The sequence below is a fragment of the Manduca sexta genome, unplaced genomic scaffold (assembly GCF_014839805.1).
Source record: "Manduca sexta isolate Smith_Timp_Sample1 unplaced genomic scaffold, JHU_Msex_v1.0 HiC_scaffold_1338, whole genome shotgun sequence".
Classification (NCBI taxonomy): Eukaryota; Metazoa; Arthropoda; class Insecta; order Lepidoptera; family Sphingidae; genus Manduca; species Manduca sexta.
Window position 1 is genome coordinate 2374 of NW_023592192.1, and position 26934 is coordinate 29307.

The 26934-nt window shown below is 33.0% G+C and overlaps 1 protein-coding gene and 1 long non-coding RNA gene across 2 annotated transcripts in view; both read left to right on the plus strand.

Moving 5' to 3' along the window:
* Positions 1-1389: 1389 nt before the first annotated feature.
* The window catches only part of LOC115449065 (TOX high mobility group box family member 3), a 36012-nt gene continuing 10467 nt past the window's right edge, over positions 1390-26934 (plus strand). Inside the window, 6 exon segments of the mRNA XM_037445215.1 lie at positions 1390-1781; positions 12640-12714; positions 18546-18674; positions 21023-21132; positions 21829-22048; positions 26704-26781. Of these exon segments, the coding sequence (XP_037301112.1) occupies positions 1779-1781; positions 12640-12714; positions 18546-18674; positions 21023-21132; positions 21829-22048; positions 26704-26781 (615 nt within the window). The 5' untranslated portion in view covers positions 1390-1778.
* LOC119191309 lies at positions 19367-19986 on the plus strand. Its single transcript, XR_005113417.1, has 2 exons — positions 19367-19551; positions 19826-19986. It is a non-coding gene; the product is annotated as an uncharacterized LOC119191309 (long non-coding RNA).

Below are 26934 nucleotides of genomic sequence, written 5' to 3' on the forward strand. Positions count from 1 at the left end.
GGTCTATTTTTACGTTTGCCGAATTTCATCCAAATATATACGTTCAGTGGTTTCTGCATTTACTACTATTAAATATTCTTACAAACATTTACACCAACTTTGCATTGTTTAGTAAGAAGTATGGGACAGTAGTAAATGATAACAGCTAAAAGGAAGGTATCGAGAGTACAATATCCTGCTAAGATTGAAAGGAGTCTTGTGTTACGGGCTAAAATTGAGGGCATGTTGCCGACTTTTGAGACATACCGAATGAGAATCGGGAAGGAAGCAGCAACAGTTTCTGTGGGGCAATTGTACCGAAGCGATCGACTAGACGCAATCAAGCCGGAAATAAAATTGTCTGTCTCGTGGCTCTACCAAATTACCCAGAAGTTCGACCATCATAACCAGCCGAAGTTATAGCGTAACAAATTGGCATTAAAAAATTATTATACCTAGTATGTTTTAGGGTTCCGTACCTCAAAAGGTAAAACGGATCCCTTATAGGATCACTTTGTTGTCCGTCCGTCCGTCTGTCAAGACTCTTATTCTCAAGAACACGTCTAGGTACTTAGCTGGAATTTTTATTATATACTCAGGTCTACTATCCCTTAGAGCTGTGAAAAAATCAAACTTCTAAGCCAACGCAATCAAAAGATACGGCCGTTTATGCCGCAAATTTTCGAAACTTGCAAGGGAATCGAAACCTACAAGGTACTTCCCGTGAACTCAGAATCTTGAAATTTGTTTCGAAGCATCGTCTTGTATATAAAGAAAAATTGCGAAAATCGTAAATTTTTGGTTACATCATATAATAATTTTTTTTTTAATAATTTTATAGTTACTACCCCTTTCCTCATGAACGCGTAGAGGTATTAAATTGAAATTCATATTAAAGGTATTGTAGACCTGAGTATAATACCTTTGAGCTGTAACAAAATCAAACTGTTATGTCAAAGTAATCAAAAGAAATAGCAATTTAAGCCGCACATTTTCAAACTCGCTACTACTCCTAAGGAAATGAAAACCTAAAGGGTACTTCCAGTCGACCTAGAATTTTGAAATTTGGCATGAAGCAGTGTTTTATAGCACATATAAAGGAAAAATTCCGAAAACCTCATTTTTTTAGACCTTTGTCTTAAATTTATGCTCCTCCAGCTTTCCATGTTGTAATGTTATGGATTTCATATTATTATTAACATTGTTAAATGTCATCATCAAATAATTCACCATTTGTAATTGATTGAAAAGTATTTATATCCTTAACATATTTTTGATAAAAGATCCTGTGGAAAATGGACAACAGCGCCCCCTGTACAATGTGGTGGTTTCCTGTACTAGTATGTGACGCGCTAAGCGACAGCGCCCCACCGCAGCGCGCGCCTCGACCGCCACGCAGTCTTCCCGCGCGGTCCGCACGTGTGTCTAGCGTGCCTTTATATTGTGCTACAGCTAAATGTTTCCGAACGAACTATAAATACGTTTATATTAAAGTTTAACAATTATAAACTTACGTTATATTTATACGAACCGATATTAAATGTGTTTCTTTTTTGTGAAGAGGAAACGGACGTAACATCGACTGTTAAGCTTTTATATTTTTAATTTATTGTGTAATGAATGAATGACTTCAGTGCTCTTTCAATTAAAGTTGTACGTAATTGTATTATTTTCTACTTCCTCCGTAGATTAATTAGATCTTGTATGAAACCGGAACGTTGAAAATTAATTAATTGTATTTTAATAACGAACAATATAGTTTCGCTGGATGGAATGTATGACAATAACTGAATATTTAAATGGTGGGTAAAACTTTCTCTTTATTAATCATAACTTTATTGTTTTTTATATATTTATATTTGGATTATATTATGTAGTAAGTAACCTTAAGATGTTAAGATTACATACTTGTTTAATATAACACGGTCCTGCGGATATTATTATTGTTTTAAATAATCTCTAAATATACATGTAGGTACCACACATTTTCTAAGCTTGTATCAAGTACTTAATTAATCATAAATTAAATATTTTACAAAATAGTGGAATTGGTTTTGTCTTAGGTATATACATATTTGTTACGCATTTTACATGCCCTTATATCATTTTTTCAATCCCATAATTTTTTATGTGATTGTGTGATTATTTTGTGTTGTATTATTACTTTTTATTTTTTGTTCAAAGCCGTAGATATATTAAAAGAGTAAGAGCATCTCCCACTTATGGGCAAACCCTATGGTATCATGGCTTTGTCTATATCTGTACCGCAGAGCATTAGTTTCAAAATAATATTTGAATATATTTGAGGCCAGTATAATTACTAGGTATTATATGAAAATCTGATGCCTCAGGATGACGAGCGCAATGCAGGGACATTTATGCCGATTATTATTTAGTAATCAAAATTATGACAGGCAAAGTTCGTCTATTTTTTTATAATTTTCATTAGTAAATCTTACTAAAGTCTACCACATATCGTAGCTTTAACATTTATTAATATACATTACACCCTGGGATATATAACTTTCAATTATGGTAGCATCAGGTAATGTAATATATCGTTTCCTTTATTTCGTGGGTTTCGATTGTAAATGTAATTGTAATTCACCGGCATAGTAATCTATGGAAAAATGTATAAAAATACATAGCTTAATAATATACAACTTTACATTATAGCTGCCGTGTATGATGCATATTATTTAGAAAAACCTTAAAAATAGTTATTATATTCCAGCCTGCTTTCTATTAGAGATCTTACACAATTTTTGAACCATAATGGTTTTACTTTGAGAGCCCCGTAACTACCAATACAATTATATAAAAGCAACACAATGTTGGACTATTGCTATGCTATGACTTCGCACCGTTTAATATTTATTCTCATTTATGGGGCTTCCCCTTTATACTAAAAGGAGACGACAGATAAAACCGAGACATAATTATAATAATCTTATATTCGTAAAAACTGTTTTTACCAATAAGGCCTTAAATAATACGAAATTCTACTACTTATATAAACAGGAAGATAGGCAAGATGTAGGTCTTAAATAGAGTCATGCGATTAGTGTTAAAAACGATTCAAATAAGAAAAATCTGTAATTCGGCATACCAGGATTCTAGAGGTTGGAATCTAATACAAATCCAGGTCATTTAAAATCTTTAAGAATCATACAGCTAAATCATTCCCATTTAATATTTTAGGCTAGACTCCACAAAAGTTAGTTTTATAACCATTCATATTTAATTAACTAAATAAAACTTTAGAACTCTATAAATTATAAACATTTAGTATACGTAACATTATGAGAAATACACGATATGGGAAAACGTAATAAGTGAAAGCTGAGATATAGCTGTCTCCAGACTGACAATCATTATTATACGGTCTACCTGGTATGAATCTGATACCGAAGGATCTGATTCGTTATTATATCTTACACCATCAATCTAACGTCAATCACATCAAGGTCACCAATTGAACTGATGGCAGATTTAACGTCTAATGGCCCACTTACAGAATCTGCTTTGGCTCTGTGTTCGTCGCCTGCGTGTCAGCGTACCCACAGACGTCTCAAATTGCGATTTCTGCTTCGCGTTTAACAATACCGGTTTATCATCTATATATAAAATATTACAAATACGTTTACCATATGTGGGTCCCTTATTGACGCTGAAACATGCCAACCCACCGCAATTTGAAGAGAATATTAAACGAGTGCTCTACTTTTTAACGATTGCGCGAGATTACATTTTATATCTTATAACAATACTTTTATAATGAATTTAAATATATTATACCCCTCAGAGTGTATTAATATTATGCAAACAAAAAAACACAGCAATGCACAGTTTCTACAAATTTAAATGGATTGGATTCCAATAAACCATATTTATATGCAGAAGGGTCCGAATTTAAATAATAAAGTCTTCGGAGTATGGCCAATCGTAAACAAAGCTACATCATTTATATCACTCCCAAAATACACTACTAGTCCAAACACATAAACTTATTTAATTATACAAAACGCATATCTCTACATCTAAAGCAGATAAAGAACGGCTATCTATGGTAAAGTAGAACATAGCTATTGAAATAGAGATAAGATAGGATCTGAACTGCTATTAATTACATTATGTGAATAAAAAAACATTTATAAAGAATAAAAAAAACATATTTATTAATAATTCTTCCACTTAACCTAGTCTCATTTTGTACAAGTTAGTACATGTATATTATACTGCCTACTCGAATGAAATATTCAACATGGGCGATGTTATAACTTTGGATATTTAGAACACGGACACTTGGTAATAGTAAAATCTTGTCAAAGGCAGATAGTGCATGCAAATTATGTGCTTATTTTGAAAAACCTTACGTATCGTAATAATAAAACTTTATACCACAACCAACTATTAAATAATGACTTGTGAAACATACAGTCGTGGCATGTAGGGATAACTTCAACTGATCAAATATTAGTATTCGTTCGAATACAAAGGCGCATTTAATTTTATACACAATACAAAAGAATTGCCTCCTTTTACCAATACAATAGAGTGAAAAGTTTTTCTTTTTAAACACAGTATACCCGCCATTTTCTTTCGATTCAAGTTTGCTAAGTAACAAATTTCTTTTACCTTTTACAACCACAAGAGCATTATTATAAATATACGTCTTTGTACAAACAGTCAACAAGTTATGATGAAAGTTGTTCCAATTGTAATAACATCAATTGATTTAATGCTATTTTAGTGGAAGGAACAAAACGAGGTCAGTGACCGACAATTACGTCCTCCTAGAGACTTGTCTACCAGCACACAGCTACATTACTTTGAATTGTAATATGCATTCTTATGAAAATATTTTTATGAAACATTGCTACCAAAGGAAATATGTTAATTCATTTTATAAATTTGATTTCTTACATCGAATTATGTGCCGATTAAAGGTTTTAATTTATATTAGTGCTAGATCTACTTTAAAAACGATACCACATTTTGTACAATATAAACGAATTAGCTAAATATATAATATTTTCCAAAGAGCAATAACTTGCCTACTTTACAAAACTTTCTACTTTCCACGCTCTAAAAACATATTAGAAACATCGTATCGTCACAATCATGGATGCTACATTATAAACAAACATTATGAAGATTTATGGGTTAGAAAATGGATAAGACTTTGAAATCCTCTTTATTTTAAAAAAGAATATATTCAAAATGAAAATAATAAGACACGAGTTGTACATGGATGCATTTATGTATTTATTAGAATAAATATTTCAGAATAGCGCTAAGCATCGTAATTAGTTTCAAAATTAGTGAAATATTAATAATTCAATAAATATAATTTAATATTAGTGGTTGCTAGTTACAAAATCCAATAGCAATTATCGGCGTGTCCTTTCACTTAGTTGTTGGTATTAGTGTGTGTAAGTATGTATATAAAGGTCCATTGGTACCACAGCCGGTGTGCCACAGAAACCGGTCCGAGAGGTATGAGACCGACTCGCGGTCCAAGGTACTATTACAACGTTGATCGATCGCATTTTGGAACAACGATTAAAACGGTTTTAATATTAAAAGTCCGCAGTTAGTTTTTCTTCTAAACATATAAATATATCACATACAATATTTACATAACCCAGTTTCACGTACTATTATCCATTCACATAATAGTACTAAATATACTATACTTACATATGTACAGTGATAAAAAGAGATTAATATGTCTGAAACAAACTAATGAAAAAATATAATTAATTATGAATTGGGAATAAATTAATTTGGATAAAAAGATCTTAATGAGTTATCTATTAATAACTAGCTTCCGCCCGCAGCTTCGCCCGCGTGGATTTCGGACTTAAAAAATGGAGGAGGTGCTCAATTTATCGGGATATTTTTTTAATGTATGGTGGTATGCAGGTGATCCGATTGTCCGGTCAGGGTCTGATGATGGGATCCTGGTGAAATCGAAGGAAGCATATAGCATGATTCAGTATTCACGCGTGATGGCTTATTATTAGCGTATTTCATGTATAACTTTGGTGTTTCTATACCGATTTCCATGATTCTTTTTTATGGAATATTTAATAATGTTAACTTTTTAATTAGGGATGACTGAGGTGTTATAAACGTAAGAGTAGACAAATATAATGAGAAAGCTTCGAACTGCTAAGCTATCGGGAGTTACACGTGTTATTGTGAGTCAACCATAAAAGATAGACATATGCTGTCGTGGGATATTTTTTATATAATTTTAAGGAGAACATTTCCTTCGTACATGATTTCTATGTAGCTTTAACCATTAAGGTTGCACACGCGACGGAAGCTTAAAAAATGGAGTAACTTCTCCCGTTTTCCCAACATTTCCCTTCACTGCTCTGCTCCTATTAATTGTAGCGTGATGAAAAGTATACTATAACCAGCACAGGAGTATGAAAAATAATTGTACCAAGTTTCGTTAAAATCCGTCGAGTAGTTTTTGTTTCTATAGCGGTTATACAGACAGACAGACAGACAGACAGGCAGGCAGACAGACAGACAGACAAAAATTTTACTAATTGCATTTTTGGCATCAGTATCGATCCCTAATCACCCCCTGATAGTTATTTTGGAAATATATTTCATGTACAGAATTGACCTTGCTACAGATTTATTTATTATAAGTATAAGTATAAGCATAAGTATAAGTATAGAAGAAGATAGAAGATATAGATATAGAAGATAGATAAATGCGCTGCTGATATCGCAACTGTGAGATTTCACAAAGATAAAGCTAGGAATAAAACTACGCAAGTTATCTCTATTCTAATAATTAACATTCTAAATTGCAACTGATGCCCAGAAATAGAGTTAGAAAGCTATTTTAAATGATGTCTAAATTTCCAGTTTATTTAGGTAAGATAATTTCCAATTACAAAATTCAGAATGTTTTACTTTTATTCTAATAATGTACTTATAGCATATCTTTTAACAATAACATACAGAAAATTAATCGTAGGTACGTTTTTTACCGAGATTTAAATACCCGACTTGTAGGCGAAAGCTTTCCGTAACTCTTCATAATTATAAGGAGTACTTACGTTTAGTAAAAGCAAGCTGCCTTTAATCTGCCTGAAAATAATATTAACCGGTAACTAATCAGTGGTAAGAGACGAGTAAGGCACCGAAAATCGTCATTAAAAATGTATTAAAAATAAAACAGTTCTGCTGGTGATTTTGAGTACTTCAGCGGCCAGTACTTCTCGATTGTTTCAATTAGTGCTGCCCAGGCTCGGGTGTACCGCAGAACAGCATTCTCTCTGCTATATTGTTTCCTACATTATTTTAAACCCAATAGTTTCATTATTTCGACACTATATTATGAAGTAATATATATTCATGGCAAAGTGACCCGATTGCACCTAATGGTAAATGGACGAGATCCAATAGTAAAATGTCGACTGACGAGAGATGATTACCTCTCGGCAGTCGATACAATCACGTCGATCTGTTGGAACCGGATATAAACAGTATAATATGTAAATAAAACTACATAGCTTTTATATTTTACACATTTAAAACACTCTATTTTTCCACGTATTAAATATGTACCTTCTTTTCTCTCTGCACCACTTAGATTGACAGGTAGAGGTCGTTGCTTATATTGAAACTGCCATTCGTTCCATTTCAATTAGGTTACACATGGTATATTAACGTGGAATATAATCAATGGTACAGAACTGTTCGACCCAGTGCATTGAACTTATAGACAAAACTACGAACAACTTGCCTCTACCGCGCACAAAATACCAGATAAAATGAGTATGAAAATGTATATTCTGTTGTCGTTCTCACTACCAATCCAGAAAGTTACTATCTGAATCTAGGTCAAACTTTTGACCCTAACCTGATAAAAGGTCAATGGCGAGTAACTGGACCACAGAAGGTAAAATAAGTAGAATCATTGCGTATTTAAAAATTACTTCAAAATTAGAAAAAAATGTTGGTAGTATACTTTTTAAAACGATACAGTATGTTGAATAAATTTTATTTTTTTATCTTTATGGCTCATTTTTCAATCAGATAAAAATTATTTGTAGGATAAATTACAATACAAACGAATTAAAAATAACAGTTTTATGTAGGTGCCTATAAACTTGTCAATTTGACTCACTTTTTTATTCAGGCAGGTCATAAATTATTGGATGGATAACTTTTTATTTGACAATTCAAACATCAGCCCAAAATCATTTTGTTTACGTAATATTTTTCAATGATTTTATTACTCAATAATATTGTTTTATCTTATCTGACTAATATTTTAATCTTACTAATACAAATATTTGGATGTGCGTCAATATAAATGCAGAAACAATTGAACGGATTTGGCATACGAATACTCCAAGTCCTGGATTAATATACAGGCCACTTTTTATCCCGGCAATTTGCTCCCGTAGAAAATATTTCAATTTATTATCTGTTTTTTGAGTAGATAGCGCTGGCGTCATACAACAGCGCCATACAGATTGCCCTTGATTTAGGTTTTTTTGTAGCGGAAAGGCTTTTTACACAGGCGAAGCCGAGAGCGAAAAATACTTTGGCACAGGCAGTCAACAGACATTAAGGACCTCTTTCACAACTGAGTAAATGCTATTTGTCAAATAAATGTTTAAACTGACCTAATACACAAGTCGCGGTCTAATCTATGCTCCCAAATAAATTGTAATAAAATGAGTAGATACTATCTACATTAGCTGTGAAACTATCAAATAAAGTTTACTTGGAACTTGTGAAACTGGGCCTAATAGGTGCGCCCTATGCGCAACAGCAATAAAACTCACATTAAATATTTTCTTTAGAATTTAAAAGACACGTAAGTGCCAAAAAAATTACAGTCCTTAGACAAGATTTGTATTGTTATAATAAAAACGATAATTATTATTTAGTAAAGGTAGAATTTCTATGGTTTAAACTTTATAGATGCTACTTGCATACAAACTGTTTGCAAAGACATCGCAAGATAATTATAAATATTTTTTATTTATTAATTGTTACAAAACACTATTTTATGAATGGCGACTAAATGTGTTTCGCATATTTAAAAAAACATGATCTCTATTCTTAAAGTTAGATACGTATTGTGCACCTTGAAATGTTTGATAGGTTCCTGTTGATTAATTACATGTGCAAAATAAATATGTGAATTACTTATGTCTAAGATCGTATCAAACATCTGTCAAACATAATTATCTGTTCCACATATATACTTTAACATTCGAATTTTACTCAACTAAAACCTTGAAATAAATAATTATTATGTATTTTAAAATTTAATTGAATAAGAATTTGTAAGTATAAAGGTAGGCAAATATATAGATAAGCGCAATAAACTACCACAATATTTATAAAACCATATAAGAAACCTCAGAGTAATCTAAAAGTACAGTGATATGCAAATAAACAACATTGTTTTATACATTTTTGTCTATTTATAAAATATTATTAAAAATAATATTGTTGTCAGTTGTTTCTTTGCCAGCTTTCCTCGTTTTCGTCATATATTGTAGATGTCGTAATCATGAAAAGTAAAATATCTCAAAGCAAATTCTGTGCGACAGTAAACTCGACCTGAGCGCGCAACTCTTGCCATTCAATATCGCAATATTAAGAAATACTAACTGGATAGAGAATTGGCGTACCAACCTGTAACAAGTAACAAAATATACAGGCCCCTGCTTAGTTATTTAGTAGGCACTATCACACTTTGGTTATCTTTTTATTAAATGTTTTATCATAAATCTATACTACTAGCTTTTGCTCGCGGCTCCGCCCGCGTTATAAAGTTATTCAGGCTAAAATTTTCCGTTATAAAATAGTAGTTTCCGGGAGCCTATGTTCTTCCCAGGGTCTCAAACTGTCTCCATACCAAATTTCATCTTAATACGTTAGGTAGTTTTTGAGTTTAACACGTTAAGGCAGACAGATGCAGCGGGGACTTTGTTATATTATTTAGAACTTTTAAGTGAAACAATCCCGTCATACATCATTGTTGCATAACTTTAACCGTTTACGCAGCGCAGGCAACGGAAGCTCTCAAAACTCATAATTTTCCCCGTTTTTGCAACATGTTTCATTACTGCTCCGCTCCTGTTGGTTATAGCATGATGATATATAGCCTATAGCACTCCAGGAACAAAGGGCTATCCAACACAAAAAGATTTTTCAGTTCAAACCGGTAGTTCCTGAGATTAGCCATTACTGCTCCGCTCCTATTGGTCATAGCGTGATGATATATAGCTTATAGCGGTCCACAAATAAAGGGCTATCCAACACAAAACGAATTTTTCAGTTGAAACCGGTAGTTCCTGAGATTAGCCATTACTGCTCCGCTCCTATTGGTCTTAGCGTGATGATATATAACTTTGAGCACTCCACAAACAAAGGACTATTCAACACAAAAATATTTTTCAGTTCGAATCGGTAGTTCCTGAGATTTGCCATTACTGCGCCGCTCCGATTGACTATCGCGTGATGATATATAGCCTATAGCTCTCCCCGAACAAAGGGCTATCCAACGCAAAAATATTGTTTCAGTTTGGACCGGTAGTTCCTGAGATTAGCCATTACTGCCCCGCTCCTATTGAGTATAGCGTGATGATATATAGCCTATAGCACTCCACGAATAAAGGGCTATCCAACGCAAAAAGAATTTTTCAGTTTGGACCTGTAGTTCCTGAGATTAGCCATTACTGCCCCGCTCCTATTGGGTATAGCGTGATGATATATATCCTATAGCACTCCACGAACAAAGGGCTATCCAACGCAAAAGAATTTTTCAGTTTGGACCGGTAGTTCCTGAGATTAGCGCGTTCAAACAAACAAACAAACAAACAAACAAACAAACAAACAAACTCTTCAGCTTTATATAATAGTATAGATTATATAAAGCTGAAGAGTTTGTTTGTTTGTTTGTTTGTTTGAACGCGCTAATCTCAGGAACTACCGGTCCAAACAGAAAAATTCTTTTTGCGTTGGATAGCCCTTTGTTCGTGGAGTGCTATAGGCTATATATCATCACGCTATACCCAATAGGAGCAGAGCAGTAATGGCTAATCTCAGGAACTACCGATTCAAACTGAAAAATTCTTTTTGTGTTGAATAGTCCTTTGTTTGTGGAGTGCTCAAAGTTATATATCATCACGCTATGACCAATAGGAAAGGAGCAGTAATGGCTAATCTCAGGAACTATCGGTTTCAACTGAAAAATTCGTTTTGTGTTGCATAGCTCTTTATTTGTGGAGCGCTATAGGCTATATATCATCACGCTATGACCAATAGGAGCGGAGCAGTTATGAAACATGTTGCAAAAACGGGGAAAAATTATTAGTTTTGAGAGCTTCCGTTGCGTGCGCTGCGTAAATGGTTAAGGTTATGAAACAATGATGTATGACGGGATTGTTCCTCTTAAAAAGTTCTAAAAAATATATTATAAAACAAAGTCCCCCGCTACATCTGTCTGCCTGAACGTGTTAAACTCAAAAACTATCCAACGTATTAAGATGAAATTTGGTATGGAGACAGTTTGAGACCCTGGGAAGAACATAGGCTCCCGGAAAACTACTACTTTTATAACGGAAAACATTAGCCTGAAAAACTTTATAACGCGGGCGGAGCCGCGGGCAAAAGCTAGTTCATACATAATATTGCGAGATTCGTCTGTCACCTATCATTTTTCAAAATTATTGTTATTAGTACATAACGTCCAAGTTTCATTAAACGTCACTTTGTAATATGGCGATATGTTAACGGTATTTTTTAAGCGACCAACATACATTTAGAGCTTGTAAACAATTAAATACATTAATAAATAGATTATAATATTACGAAAGATTATTGCTCTCCATTTGTTGCACATACAGTTTTATAATCGTATTATTTTAAATATCTTTTCCCACTCTTCAATCTAGGCTGATTTTTTTTTCTTTAGAATTTTACCAAACAATGTCATAAGCACTTATTATATTTTATTCCTTTAATAGATATATATATCTACCTTAACATCGTTTTACTTTTTTTCATGGGAAAGTAAGTACAAACTATAAGTAATGATAAACATAGTCTTGTCCGTATATTATAATGTTGTCCACTAAGAAAAGCAGCTTCTCTTTATAGAATTAAGTCCTTCTGCTCTACTGAATATATATATAGCCCGACCCTGGAAGGTGACTAACTCATAGGAACTATCAGCTATAAAAAATATTCCATTTTAACGAGGTCGTCACTCGTCATCCACTTGAGTACAAAACATATTATATTGAAGAGAAAGCACTTGCCCTTCCGACAGCTAATCGATAGTGGCAAATGAAACTTAAAGAAAAGTTATAAGAACATTTCTGAAAAATACAAATATTCTAAAAACATAATTGATGATTGATACACTTCCAATAAGTAATGTTATTTTGTGTCCTAATCAAATACCGCACACAGACATACTATACTAATACATACATTATGAAACATTCCGATTAGACAAAATATTTTGAACTAAATTACACTGCGCTCAGGCATAATATTACCCAATATAAATGTGAAAGTTATATCAACTCGTTGCAGAGAGTTGTTTCATAAAACTTGTGTTAAACATTTAATATATTGCTATTTTCTTTGTTTCAGAGACCAGAAAACCTGGAGGCCCCGCTACCTGTCCCGCGCGACGCAAAAAACAGCGTGTACGCTATGAATGATCAGGTCAGTATTAAGCCCCTTCCTCGAGCACTAGGCGTTGGTACCGAGGGCATTCATTTCATAATTTTAATGCCCATGATTTGAGGGCAGGAATATGAAATATTTAAGAAAAATTTCTTTAAAAAAACAGTTTGAGGTAATTTTGAAAATGTTCAACTACCAAAATATTCTTTATTGAATATCTAATAGTGTCGGTTACAAATTATTATAATTTGTGCTTCAGGCGGAAATGCTTGGCAACAACAATTTTAGTGGCATGCGTTTTTAAATAATAAAACAATTTCTACATCATAAAAAAAATTTAATATGTAATCAAAATAGAGATAATATGTAGAAGCAATAATATGATGTTTATTTCGTTTTATATGTATTGTAAATTTCGAATAGATAACTTCTAAAAATATTGGCTTTAAATACTAACACCACAACTGGGTGCACACTATTCCGTACTTACATATAATTATTAACTAACAAATACTATATTGCAACATACATAGAACAAGTCCTATACTGGCCTCATGTTTTATTGATTAATTTGCCGTTCGATAACTAAAAGTGCTTTGAATGAAATTAAACCAATTTAAGTTGTATATTCAGTGTAGATATATAAATATTAAATTTCATATTGTACAATGTGAAAGATTAAAGTTTTACAGTAGCATAAAGTCCTAATAATATTAATAAGTATTATATATTATATTGAAAGTATAAAATTAACAAAGTCCTATACAAGAAAATCAAAGAAGCAATTTTTGACTTACACTAACGAATTTGATGATTGTAAACACAAGCCGATGTTTATTTCGAGACCTATAAACCGAAGTAATTCCAATGTATTAGGAACCCTCAGTAGTTGGTATTGAACCTATATCTCAAAATTCACTAAAAATAGTTATTGAGAGTAACATTTTACTACATATTTTAAATTAATGACGTAGATGTACAGACAAATATATTTTTGTACATTTCTATCTATACAAAATAAGCTTTATTTAAATCGTAAAGTGTATTATCTAACAATCTCAACAAAAGTCTTTTAGTGACCGAACCACGCATCGTGGACATATTTGTCTACAATGTAAATTTGCCAGATCAAGCTTGTAAGTATGATTGTCTCACACAAAAATAACATGAAATGACAGCGTACTGTTTCGTTACTTGCAATTTGTGAAACTAACACCCGTAGTGCGAATAATACTATCTGAAAGCACAGTGCACCCGAATACATAGTATCGGCGAAATCCTCAGACGAAATCATAGTTTTCTTTGGCTCTGTTCAACTTTGTGTATCTGACAGCCAACTGAGGTAAAGTTGTATCTCAATATTAACCAATCACTGCTCCAAAATGCTTACGCGTTGCGAAGACTGTCATGCCGTAAGCACTAAGCAACACAGTTATTAATATAGCATTGCTCCCTATTTAGCTTAGTAAGGTTTCTGAATACGGCCCTTAGTTTATTTACTTGTCTAGATTACCCTTTGACCTTCGCGCACGTACCAAAATTGACTCGTTTATCACCTAAATCAGTGTCTATTCTGTCACTAGATTATTGATCAAAATATGTCGATATGTGCTATGTTATTTACAAAACAAACTTACGATTAAGGTAGCAACTCGAAGTACACTTTTACATCTCTTAATTACCGGAATCTCGATAATTTTTTAACGACTGATGTGACACTAAGTTTAATAACTAAAAATAATCGCGATATAAACAAGAGTCGGAATCTCCACAACTTTGTTATATATATAAATAAGATATTTCAATCTAGTTCTATTACCTTCTAATCAGTACAAGATATTTTATATTTTTTTAACTATAGCAACTAAATAAAAATAATTTTAACAAAAAATTAAACCGCCTTCAAAAACCACTCAAAACCAAAAAATAATTTCACATAACAAGTATATATTGGATACCAATTTTGGAGTCGGTACCTAATTAAAATTGCTAGTTAGCTATATTTGTTGCATAGTCCATCTATGAGCTAAATTTCTTTCAAATCAATTAAAAAGAATAGGTTTGCGTGTACTACAACATACACAGTGAAAGGTGTAATACCAAGCACATGTATGGTGTTTCATCTTTTTATTTCCTCTTTTTTGAGGCAGGGAGTGTAATACACCCACATTTGACCAGCTATATGTAACAGGGGAAGAATTTGGCTAGTGTACAGTTCACAAATTTAAATATTTCCTTAATAGCTTCCATTTGCTGTACTGCGGCGATGTGTTTATCTCCGGTGACGATCTGACTTGCTGACTTTGTACGCTGGCAGCACATTTTTTTCGTATATTCGTTAATGTATTTATCTAGCTTAACTAGCAATTTTAATTAAGCACCGACTCCAAAATTGGTATCCAATATATACTTGTTATGTGAAATTATTTTTGGTTTTGAGTGGTTTTTGAAGGCGGTTTAATTTTTGTTAAATTTATTTTTATTTTTGCTTTTTGTGTTAGTAAAAATAGACCGTCTCAATGGCATAGTTGTGTTTCGCTCACGATACGACTATCGCGCTGAGGAGTTACACCTCTGAGTACCACTGAAAAGGGGAAAAGGTGTGATGCTATATATATGTATGTAAGAAGTAGATTCAAGCAAACCTAACGCAAAAACACAACTGATATATTACGATCATACTATAACTATTGCGCTGTGGTGTTACATCTCTGCCTACCCCTAAAAAGGGGAAAAGGTGTGATGCTATATACATATATGTATGTATGTAAGAAGTAGAGTCAATTAAACCCAACCCAAAAACACAACTGATATGTTTCACACACAGTACGACTATCGCGATGAAATGTTACGCCTCTGTCTACCCCTGACACGGGGAAAAGATGTTATGCTATATGTATAAGTATGTGAGAAATACAGTCAACCAAACTCAATGCAAAAACATAATTAAATACGTCACAGGAAAGCTAAATTCGCGATTTCATTTTCTTGGACGACATAATTATTCTAGTTTTTTTAATTTTAAAACCATACTACCAAAGCGATCTTGAAAAAAAATTTTATGGGACCAATCTGGAGAGAAATTCTTTCGAATAAAAAAAGAATTTTCCAAATCGGTTCATAAATGAGCGAGTTCTGAGGTAAGAAACATACAAAAAAAAAAAAGCACGTCGAATTGATAACCTCCTCCTTTTTTTGAAGTCGGTTAAAAAAGCAAAATTCCACCTCTTTATCCCTGACGAATTAAGTAGATCATAGCTAAGGCACCCAAACTTCGCTGAGTTTGGTTATCGGTCTCATTTAACAGGAGCTCCTATTATTTAACGATAAAACCATCAACACAATAAGTAATAATCCAAAACCCCAAGAGTCGCGGTTTACAGTCTAAGTACGCAGCTGCCCGCCACTAAGGCGGAAAATTTATCTTCTATCTATATCTATCTATACTTATAATAAATCTGTAGAGAGGTCAATTCTGTACATGAAATATATTTCCAAAATAAAAATAACTTCAGGGGGTGATTAGGGATCGATACTGATGCCAAAAATGCAATTAGTAAATTTTTTGTCTGTCTGTCTGTCTGTCTGTATAACCGTTATAGAAACAAAAACTACTCGACGGATGTTAACGAAACTTGGTACAATTATTTTTCATACTCCTGTGCTGGTTATAGTATACTTTTCATCACGCTACAATTAATAGGAGCAGAGCCGTGAAGGAAAATGTTGGGAAAACGGGAGAAGTTACTCCATTTTTTAAGCTTCCGTCGCGTGTGCAACCTTAATGGTTACAGCTACACAGAAATCATGTGTAACGGAAATGTTCTCCTTAAAATTATGTAAAAAATATGCCACGACAGCATATGTCTATCTTTTATGGTTGACTCACAATAACACGTGTAACTCCCGATAGTTTAGCAGTTCGAAGCTTTCTCATTATACTTATTTGTCTCCTTTATAACACTCTCAGTCATCCCTAATTAAAAAAGTTAACATTATAAAATATTCCATAAAAAAGAACCATAGAAATCGGTATAGAAACACCAAAGTTATACATGAAATACGCTAATAATAAGCCATCATGCGTGAATACTGAATCATGCTATAAGGATTATTTTTGTATATATATAAGGTCGCGAACGCACAGGCAGGCGGCTTGCTTGGCACCTAGAGGCTAGCGAATACCCTAGTGAGTAGCTTCGTAAAACGAACATTCTCGAACGTTCGCGACCGGCTCCATTTTTGAAGTCCGAAATCCACGCGGGCGAAGCTGCGGGCGGAAGCTAGTATAAAATAAAACATATACACTCATACTCACGCCTTTTATACCCGACGTGGTAGGCGGAGGCGCAACTGGCGCACCCACTTTCCGCTATGTCTATTTCGATCCATGATGTGATAAAGGGCGAGCCTATCGCCATATTGGGCACAAATTCCAGACTCCGAGCTGGTACTAAGTAGGAAACCCTAATATCACTTTGCCCGACCATGCGATCGAACCCAAGACCTCAACGCTACAGTGGTACTATAATAAAACTACGCTACCGAGGCATTCATGCCTTAGTTACATAGAGTGTTTAGAGTGACAGCAAAGTTTTCAGAAGTATAAAATAATGCATAATACGATATTTTGATATCGATTCTGACGACGGTTTAACATCCTTACAACCAGTGCCGTCATTTTGACAAAAGAAAAACTCTGAACAAACTTGGAATTGGTCCTTCGCTTGGAAATTGTAATGGAAGCAGCTCCGCATGCATAAAATTATTGTCATTCTATAGATTCTGACAATAAGATCTAGAAGATCGTTTAACTTTAAACGCATGGCATGTACATCATGTAGCAATGGAAAATTTCATAATATATTTTCCGAAATGGCAATCATATTACAAATGAAAATCTTTCTGTGATACTGTATACACGCTGACTACTAATTTTAAATCGATACGGTAATCAATCTCAATGGCCAGCTTTGTCACAAACTGATAACTAGTATCGTCAGATTTACCGTCTTATAACCAAGGGTGAATGATTTAGCGAATCCCTGTCATTGTGGATTATTTGGAACTAGCCTGGCAACACAACAGGTGTATAACTGTGTTACAAAGTTTAACGTTTGAACAAATATCATATTATTGTACGCTATGCTAATATAGAGCAAAAAAAATTGAGTAGGTATAGCCCTTTCTCTAACAAATTTAACACACAGAACTCATACCCGTACTTAATCCTACAAAGTTTACAGACTTTATATAAGTATATAAATTTCAGCGAAACTGCCTTCACGTGAAATTCATCATAAATAAAAAATGCCTTATACCAACTTACTACAAAACCGTACTATGTTTTGAAAATCTTCCCTGTGTATTATTATAATAAAAAAAACGTTTGATCGCATTGGCAGTAATTATAAAACAGTTAATCAGATAATTGTCTTCTAAAAGTTATGGCATGGTCCTAATAAGGACTGGCCTAAGGCACAAAGTAACCTCAATTTGCAGTATAAATTTTAAGACAAATTATCGCGCTTTAAGAAACATCAATGGGTAGCAATTGGTGTCATATATTTACATAAATAACTACCGGGATAATTATTTAACTTTTGATTAGTAAGTGACGCGGCAAAATTAGATATAAATAAAATATAATCTACCAGTAGAAAAGAACATCACAACATTAATTTGCGTTTTAAATGTGCTTGTTATCCCTTTGTTGGTGAGAAAACTTCTTTATAGTTTTATAAACTGAAGAAACTTTGTAAATTAATGTTTAAAACCTTTGATTTTAATAATTCATAGTTTGAGGTGCAGAGAAGTTAGGTAGGCATATGATATATGAATACTTAATTCAATAAATTTTCTTATTACAGACTTTTCATACGCCTTCGTTTGGTGACGAGGAGTTTGATATTCCGTTGATTCATGGACAACACAGCACTGCCGCCAACGTCCAGAACTCGCACATACAGTACACACAACTACATCACTCTGCTCCTCAGGTAAAATACTTAACCTATTGCTAGAATTAAGAGTACCTACAGTCCTATGAGTCTATCGACTAGTTCTGTGCCCGATCTAATATTACCAGCACATAAGTAGTAAATTTCAGCTGACATATTGACAAAACTGTGGACAGCAACTTATAAACCTTGTCAATTGGAAGGAAGGCTTTACTCAGTAATGACACTTTTAGAAAAGAATCAAAATCATAATACACAATCTAGGACATTAGATCATTCCGTAAAAATTATGAACTTTTCAATTATTCAAAGTAAATAGCCGGGATGATTGAAATTTTAATTGCGCGCCGTTTCATTAGCCATGTATAGTAATACACAGGCCGGGTGGCGTTGTGGCATACGTATGGTCCCATAGACCAATGACGTTTTACAAATAGACACGTCATACACTAACAAAATGGCACATAAAAACGGCGCACTATTTGCTATATTCACGGACCTATACATATAATTACAAATTGGCTCGAAGAAGGAATAAAAGATGCAGCACACATTCGTTAGAAAAGGATATATATACATCGAGAGTTACGTAACAACGTTAGTTCCGCACGCTCATTGGCTGTTAAGTCGGGCAATTACCTTACTTTCGTCTTGCCAGTATTGAGCTCGGACAACGTATCTATGTAATAAAAACATCTTAGCCATAGACCATGCGCCATGACTATATAGATTCTAGCGTGGCGTAGAATCGGCATATGAGTATCTTGTATAAAAATTTTACTTACGTCACCGTGCGAACCCGACCATAATATACTTAGTGAAGAATATATCCCTATCTGTATTGGTAGGTAGCTTGAAATAAGCAGGTGTGGTGATGATAGCAAAAGCTTCTAGTGTTGTGGGCGGTGGGGATTAAGTAAGTACTACATCAGAACCCACGTGCTGGTTTGCTCGCATATAAAATTTCATATCGGCTACACCAAGAGCAAGAAATACCTAATACTCCCTAGAGATCAAAAAGCAAAGGTGGAGACCACACTTTTTGAGCAAAGATATAAATTTTAACTCAAATAAACTCTAATGAAATGGTTGTCCGTTTCTAGAGACAACAGCTTCAATTTATGTAATTAGCAATAAAAAGATCCACCCTAGAGGGTGAGAAAATAAATTTTAATCTATCTTGTTTTCAGTTTTGTAAATACGTGGACAATACGTGGCCTACAATATATAAAAATGCTTCAATCCAATGCGGTTAAAAATTATTTTATACTCTGTGGCTAGGCAAAACTCACTTTTTCTTGTAAATCTAGAGATGTGTGAAGTGATAAAAGAATGACATAAAATTTTAAAATCGATGTTTCATTGGTTTGTTTAAAAATCTTTAAGACATTAATTAATTTTCGTTATGCTAAGGACGATACAATTTATTTCATATAGTTTGAGTGTAAATGTAGTATGCTTAAGATACTTCAACAATACCTATCAATTGTATCGTTAAACGATAGATTGGGAGGCACCACCGTGATGTTTATTTTTGCCGCCAGATAGTAGTGTGCATGCTCATATGATTTCCGGTATGAAGGACGTGGTAGATACAGTAGTTTCTATACATTATGAGATTTGACATCCTATTAAGACAAACATCTTTCACAAACTATAGATTTTATAACATAAGTAGCATTTAATAGAATTTCAAAGAAATTATATCTATTTTCGACGTCGCACTGGGAAAACTAAATAACTCAGATTTGGCCGTTCTAAGTTTATTTGTACATATTAATACAACCCTACAATAATAAGCAAACCTTTGACTCAACAAATTACCACAAGGTTCTACAATACGTATCTTTCATCAAGAATAATTTATTTCATTTGAATTTTAATTTATTTTTGCTTAGTTTTATTAAAATTGTAAATATTTTATGTCAATATGTTATAATCTTGAAATTATTATAGATCTAACACTTTTAACATCAGTTTGTTTATATCATCTAAAAGTTTTATTTCAATGAATTATGTATCATATTGTAGATCATAATTTATCGATTTCTCAATGGTACGGATTGTATCGATTATCGGTATTTTTTACACCTCTACGAAAGATGTGACATATTTTTTTTTATATTTGTTTTGAACAAATTTTGTTTTCTATATGTATTGTTATACTCAATAGAAGATAACATATATTTTTAAACAATTTACATTATTACTTCTTTCTTGTTCGTTGTAAAAAAGTTATTTAGTCAGTGACTAGCTAGTAGGTCTAGATAGGTCTAGATAGATAATATTATAGTCATTAGAAGAGTAGGTTTCTTATTTACTAATCTCGTGTAAGAATGTGTATCTATGTGATACATAATTATAATAAATTTGTGATTTTGTTTTAGGTTGGTATGATGAACCCTGCACAAGATGGACTGGCGCCGCCTGGTGGCACCCCTTCTTATCAACAACCCCTGTATTTACAAGAACCGCACACACCGGTGACATCACACAGGTATTTCTTTTATTCTAACCTTCTACAGATTATTTTACTTTGTGTTACGTGGTTTAATTACATTCCAAGGTAAAATCTTAACCACTTACTATGATTTAGTAGCTCTCAGTTAAAATTGATAAGACTTTTTAACACTCACCAGGCCTAACAATCGCAAAGTCCATTAAAAGGCATTTATAGGCGTTGCTGTAGGTTGTGGCTACGTTGGATTCGAAATTCGAATTAAAAAAATATATTTTTTAGTGAGTAAAACAAAGACATGACAGCAGCTGGTGAATCAATGATATTGCCAAAAGAGTGTCTACCTAATTATGTACAAACTTTATGTGGCATTTTATAAAAAATATGCATTTCTTTCTAATAGAAGTGATGTAAGTCATATTTTTCCTCTCACATGAAGCATGCTGATATTCCATTTCATGCACATCCAACTGCCAAAAAAAATACATTTGTTCTCTTGTAATTTCTCTTAAACTTTACTATTTGTAAAGTTCGCTAATTATTTGTAAATAAACATATCTATTAACTAGTTTTGACATCACAATGGCTACCCAGAATGTTATAGATTGCAGCCTAAAGACTGTATTGTTATCAAGATGATAATACATTGTTTTATGTTGGCATATTAACCTAAAAAATTTTTTTTTATAATACTGTAGAATGTTTTGTCATTTTCTAATCTAAAGGCAATTCCAGTAGCGCAGGTGCTCCAGCTGGCAACTACATGATCCAGCAGCAGCCTGGGGGCCAACACCGGTTGTTAATGATGCAACCCACACAGGTGATGAGTGGCCCGCCCACACCAAGCACCCCAACACAACCATCAGGGCCGGTATATGGCTCACCACAAAGAGCGTCACCTCCTGGTACCACTAGCGATGACTCCGATGACAGTGTACCCTCACAGCACTCACAGGTATGAAGAGCTTGCTGATGTATATCTTTTATGTTTCTTAAATAAACAAATTTTTGTGTTTGTTGTTATTTGATGTTATCATTGAAGTTAAATGTTACCAACTACCTATAGCATGGTTAGTATTTAATGTTTTATGTAAAAAGTAAAAAATGTACACAAACAATAATCTATACTATTATATAAAGCTGAAGAGTTTGTTTGTTTGTTTGTTTGTTTGAACGCGCTAATCTCAGAAACTACCAGTCCAAACCGAAAAATTCTTTTTGCGTTGGATAGCCCTTTGTTCGTGGAGTGCTATAGGCTATATATCATCACGCTATACCCAATAGGAGCGGAGCAGTAATGGCTAATCTCAGGAACTACCAGTCCAAACTGAAAAATTCTTTTTGCGTTGGATAGCCCTTTGTTTGTGGAGTGCTCAAAGTCATATATCATCACGCTATGACCAATAGGAGCGGAGCAGTAATGACTAATCTCAGGAACTACCGGTTTCAACTGAAAAATTCGTTTTGTGTTGGATAGCCCTTTATTTGTGGGCCGCTATAAGCTATATATCATCACGCTATGACCAATAGGAGCGGAGCAGTAATGGCTAATCTCTGAACTACCGGTTTGAACTGAAAAAATCTTTTTGTGTTGGATAGCCCTTTGTTCCTGGAGTGCTATAGGTCATATATCATCACGCTACGACCAATAGGAGCGAAGCAGTAATGAAACATGTTGCAAAAACGGGGAAAATTATTAGTTTTGAGAGCTTCCGTTGCCTGCGCTGCGTAAACGGTTAAAGTTATGCAGCAATGATGTATGACGGGATTGTTCCACTTAAAAGTTCTAAAAATATATTATAAACAAAGTCCCCGCTGCATCTGTCTGTCTGAACGTGTTAAACTCAAAAACTATCCAACGTATTAAGATGAAATTTGGTATGGAGACAGTTTGTTTGGGAAGAACATAGGCTCCCGGGAAACTTCTACTTTTATAACGGAAACCTTTAGCCTGAAAAACTTTATAACGCGGGCGGAGCCGCGGGCAAAAGCTAGTGCTATAATATAAGGTTAGTAGTTGCATTAAAAGTAACATGCCTATTTGTAACTGATATCATTATGCTACTGAATTGAAAACAGGATACTGTAAAATGTTATTCCAATGCAAATAATTATGTATGATATAATATATTTTATTTCTTCTGTATAACACAGCATACAAGAATTAATACCTTAAAAACATCTGGTGACAAGATACTTAAAATATATTATGCTTGGTTTTTCATATATATTTATTATTGTTATAACATCATTAATTTTATTTATACTTATTATATGCAACAAATATTGTAAAGATGTATTTACCTGTAACTAATTCAATTTATAAAAATAATTATGTAATATTAAATATATATCCATATTAAATTGTAACGTTTTTAGTAGATATATTAAATTCACTAATTTCAGTTATAAAACAAAGTAGTTACTAAAAATTATACACCCTTGACATCACCATTGTAGAACAAATTTTCCATACATTATAGCGATCACTTAAATTAACTCTCAAAGTTTATATTTCATATAATACTTGTTATATCGTACAGTTAAACAACACAACCAGTATCATAGTTTTGTTGTCAGGCTCTACGCTATTACTTTACTATCAATCAATGAAATTAATAGGGGGGGGGGGGCATTTCACATGAAACAAATAGCAAAATAAATGTAAGATTCGGAATTTTGTTCCTATTCAGTCTATTTTCAGTTGTAGTAGATGTGAGTTTAAACATATAATATTGTTTTTATATAAAAAGTTTTATTCAAATACTCCATTGAAAAGTTACATTTGGGGTTGCGTTTTTTAGAGGACGCAATTTTATTTTTTTGAAGTGTAGGGGGGGTCAGTCTAAAGCTAAAACCAAGTTTGTGGGGTCGCCACCCTTGTCCCACGGCCGCCATCTTGATAATAGGTGCTGACATGTTTTTTTCGTTGTATCTTTTTATATATTTATCTGACAAAATATATGTATAAACATTTTTTGTTGCAAATTAAATTCTCTACAACTTTGGACTAGTAACTTTTGTCGTAGAACTATAAATAAAAAAGTTATAAGCGAAAATGTTAAAAAATTCAATGTTAAGCAATGTCCATTGCAACATCATCAGAACGTGTGTTTATAAGGTTCATAATACTTTTTTTTGTACTCTCATTAATACCCAAATACCCCAGGGACCATTAGGGAACAAAAGAACATCTGCCTGCTATTATTATTATTATTTCTAACCTCTCTTATTGTAAGAATAGCTGATAATATTGTGTTGAAGTTGTCGTAAGTAAGTTTTTTATTAGCATTTTGACTTTTAAAAGTCTTTTAAAAGTCAAAATGCTAATAAAAAAAAAGTAATTTTCACTAAAGTTAAAATCGTGTCTAAAATCATTCGAAATCGTCTTCACAATTAAAAACAGAATAAAATACATCCGTACGTACAGTAATATGTAGCACAACTAAAAGATATAAGTTGAACGACAACTTCAACACAATATTATCAGCTATTCTTACAATAAGAGAGGTTAGAAATAATAATAATAATAGCAGGCAGATGTTCTTTTGTTCCCTAATGGTCCCTTGGGTATTTGGGTATTAATGAGAGTACAGAAAAAAGTATTATGAACCTTATAAATACACGTTCTGATGACGTTGCAATGGACATTGCTTAACATTGAATTTCTTAACATTTTCGCTAATAACTTTTTTATTTATAGTTCTACGACAAAAGTTACTAGACCAAAGTTATAGAGAATTTAATTTGCAACAAAAATGTTTATACATTTTTTGTCAGATAAATAGTTTAAGAGATACATCGTAAAACCATTTCAACCCCTATTTTCAAGATGGCGGCCGTGGGACAAGGGTGGCGACCCCACAAACTTGGTTTAAGCTTTAGACTGACCTCCCCTACACTTCAAAAAAATAAAATTGCGTCCTCTAAAAAACGCAAGGTAAGGCCTAAAAAATGTAACATTTCAATGGACTAAAAGGCTTAATTTTTAATCAACCAATGTGCATTTTCTGTTTTGAAAATGTAATTTGTTCACATACTTTTGTGGCTGACTGTACCTAAATTCATTTACCTCTTTTACTTTTATGGGACGTTTGGAAACCTTGAGAGCAAAATTATTATTATTTTAGCTATATCTTGTGAATAAAATAAACAAACACCTCTTGGGCGAAATGATAAAAATCTCTTTCAAAATGTTTTTTCAAGGTAGTCGCGAAAAAAAAAGGAGTTTACAATCTGTTTTAAAAATAAAAAATTACAGTATCTTTGCGACATAAACCACCGCAATTAAAGTTTTACTGCAAATGGATTGATAAAAAAACAAGCCCTCGTAAAAACCTATTAAATATGACGTTAGTTCTTTAGTAGCCCATAACTGTATAACTAAACCTCAAATATTATATGTCCACTCTGTCATCTACTAGTAATGCAAATAGGCTGAATATTACGAATTTCAGAACCTCGCATTCATTTTGCCGACCACTTCACGTGAAATCCCCCAGGTACTAATATTTGAAATGTTTGTGTTTTTGAAGCTGTGTAGATAGTTAACAAATCACGCATAATAATCTGAACATAAAAAATAATATTTACTGGTTTGCGCTCGTCTTTCTCAAACACCATGTCCTGAAATAACACAACTCTTTAAGGTCAAATATAATAGTAAAGGATCCTGGGCTTTCATAGTTTATTACTATCAAGCTGATTTTTCGTGAGTAAGTTACCTTTTGACTGGGCGTCCAAGTTTTTACAGTAATATTGGTAAATGCTAGCTTAATAGGGGTAGCAAGGTAAAATATGTTGATTTGACAAATTTAAAAAATATATTACTAACCGAATTTTTCTTTGTTAATTATCGAGATAATTATTTAAATAACGTGAAAAAATATTTGTCCTACAAAATATAAGAATATGATACATGTTGGAGAGGGGGGACTTTCTAACAAAACCTTATATATATATTTTGTAGGACAAATATTTTTTCACGTTATTTAGATAATTATCTCGATAATTAACAAAGAAAAATTCGGTTATTAATATTTTTTTTTTAAATTCGTCAAATCAACATATTTTATCCTTGCTACCCTTATTAAGCTACCATTTACCAACATTACTGTAAGGAAAAACTTGGGCGTCTAGTTAAAAAGAAAGCTACTCCCGAAAAATCAGCTTAATAGTAATAAGCGATGAAAAGTGTACCAGGGATCCTTTACTATAAGCAATATATCAGTGAATTTTTATCCTGAGAAAAGCTTACAAGAAAAGTCTGTCATGATATCATGGTGGGTTTGGATCTTGTTATTGTGGTGCCTTGTGGCCTTATAAATTAGAATACCTATTCCATAGGTGCATATTGTTCCTATATTTTTCATATTATGATTCTTTCACAATGCCCACTTGGTTTCAATCATAGTCACAGTTTGTATGTATTTTTTTTTTCTATAATTCGTAATACATTTATATAATATACTTACACATTTTATTATTACTCTATGTTTTGAATATAGTTCATTGGCAGTTATATTTATGGTTAGTAACCATGATTTGTATAGAATACAGTCACTAGAATGTAATAACAAAAATTCTAATGAATTGGTTGTTTGTTGGTAGTTGCCTGGTGATGCGGAAAGCCTTCTGCCTATCCATTATTGCTCAGCGAGCCGGCAGCAACAAACTACGCTTCATCAGGTATAGGCAAATTTTATCGCTTTACGTAGATTTTATTGTGTTTAGGGTACTTTCTTAACATTTATGTTGCCAATGAACTATGTTTATATCAATTAATATATTATTATTATTGAAAGTAGAATTAATTTCAATTCGCCACATGGGTACACAAAT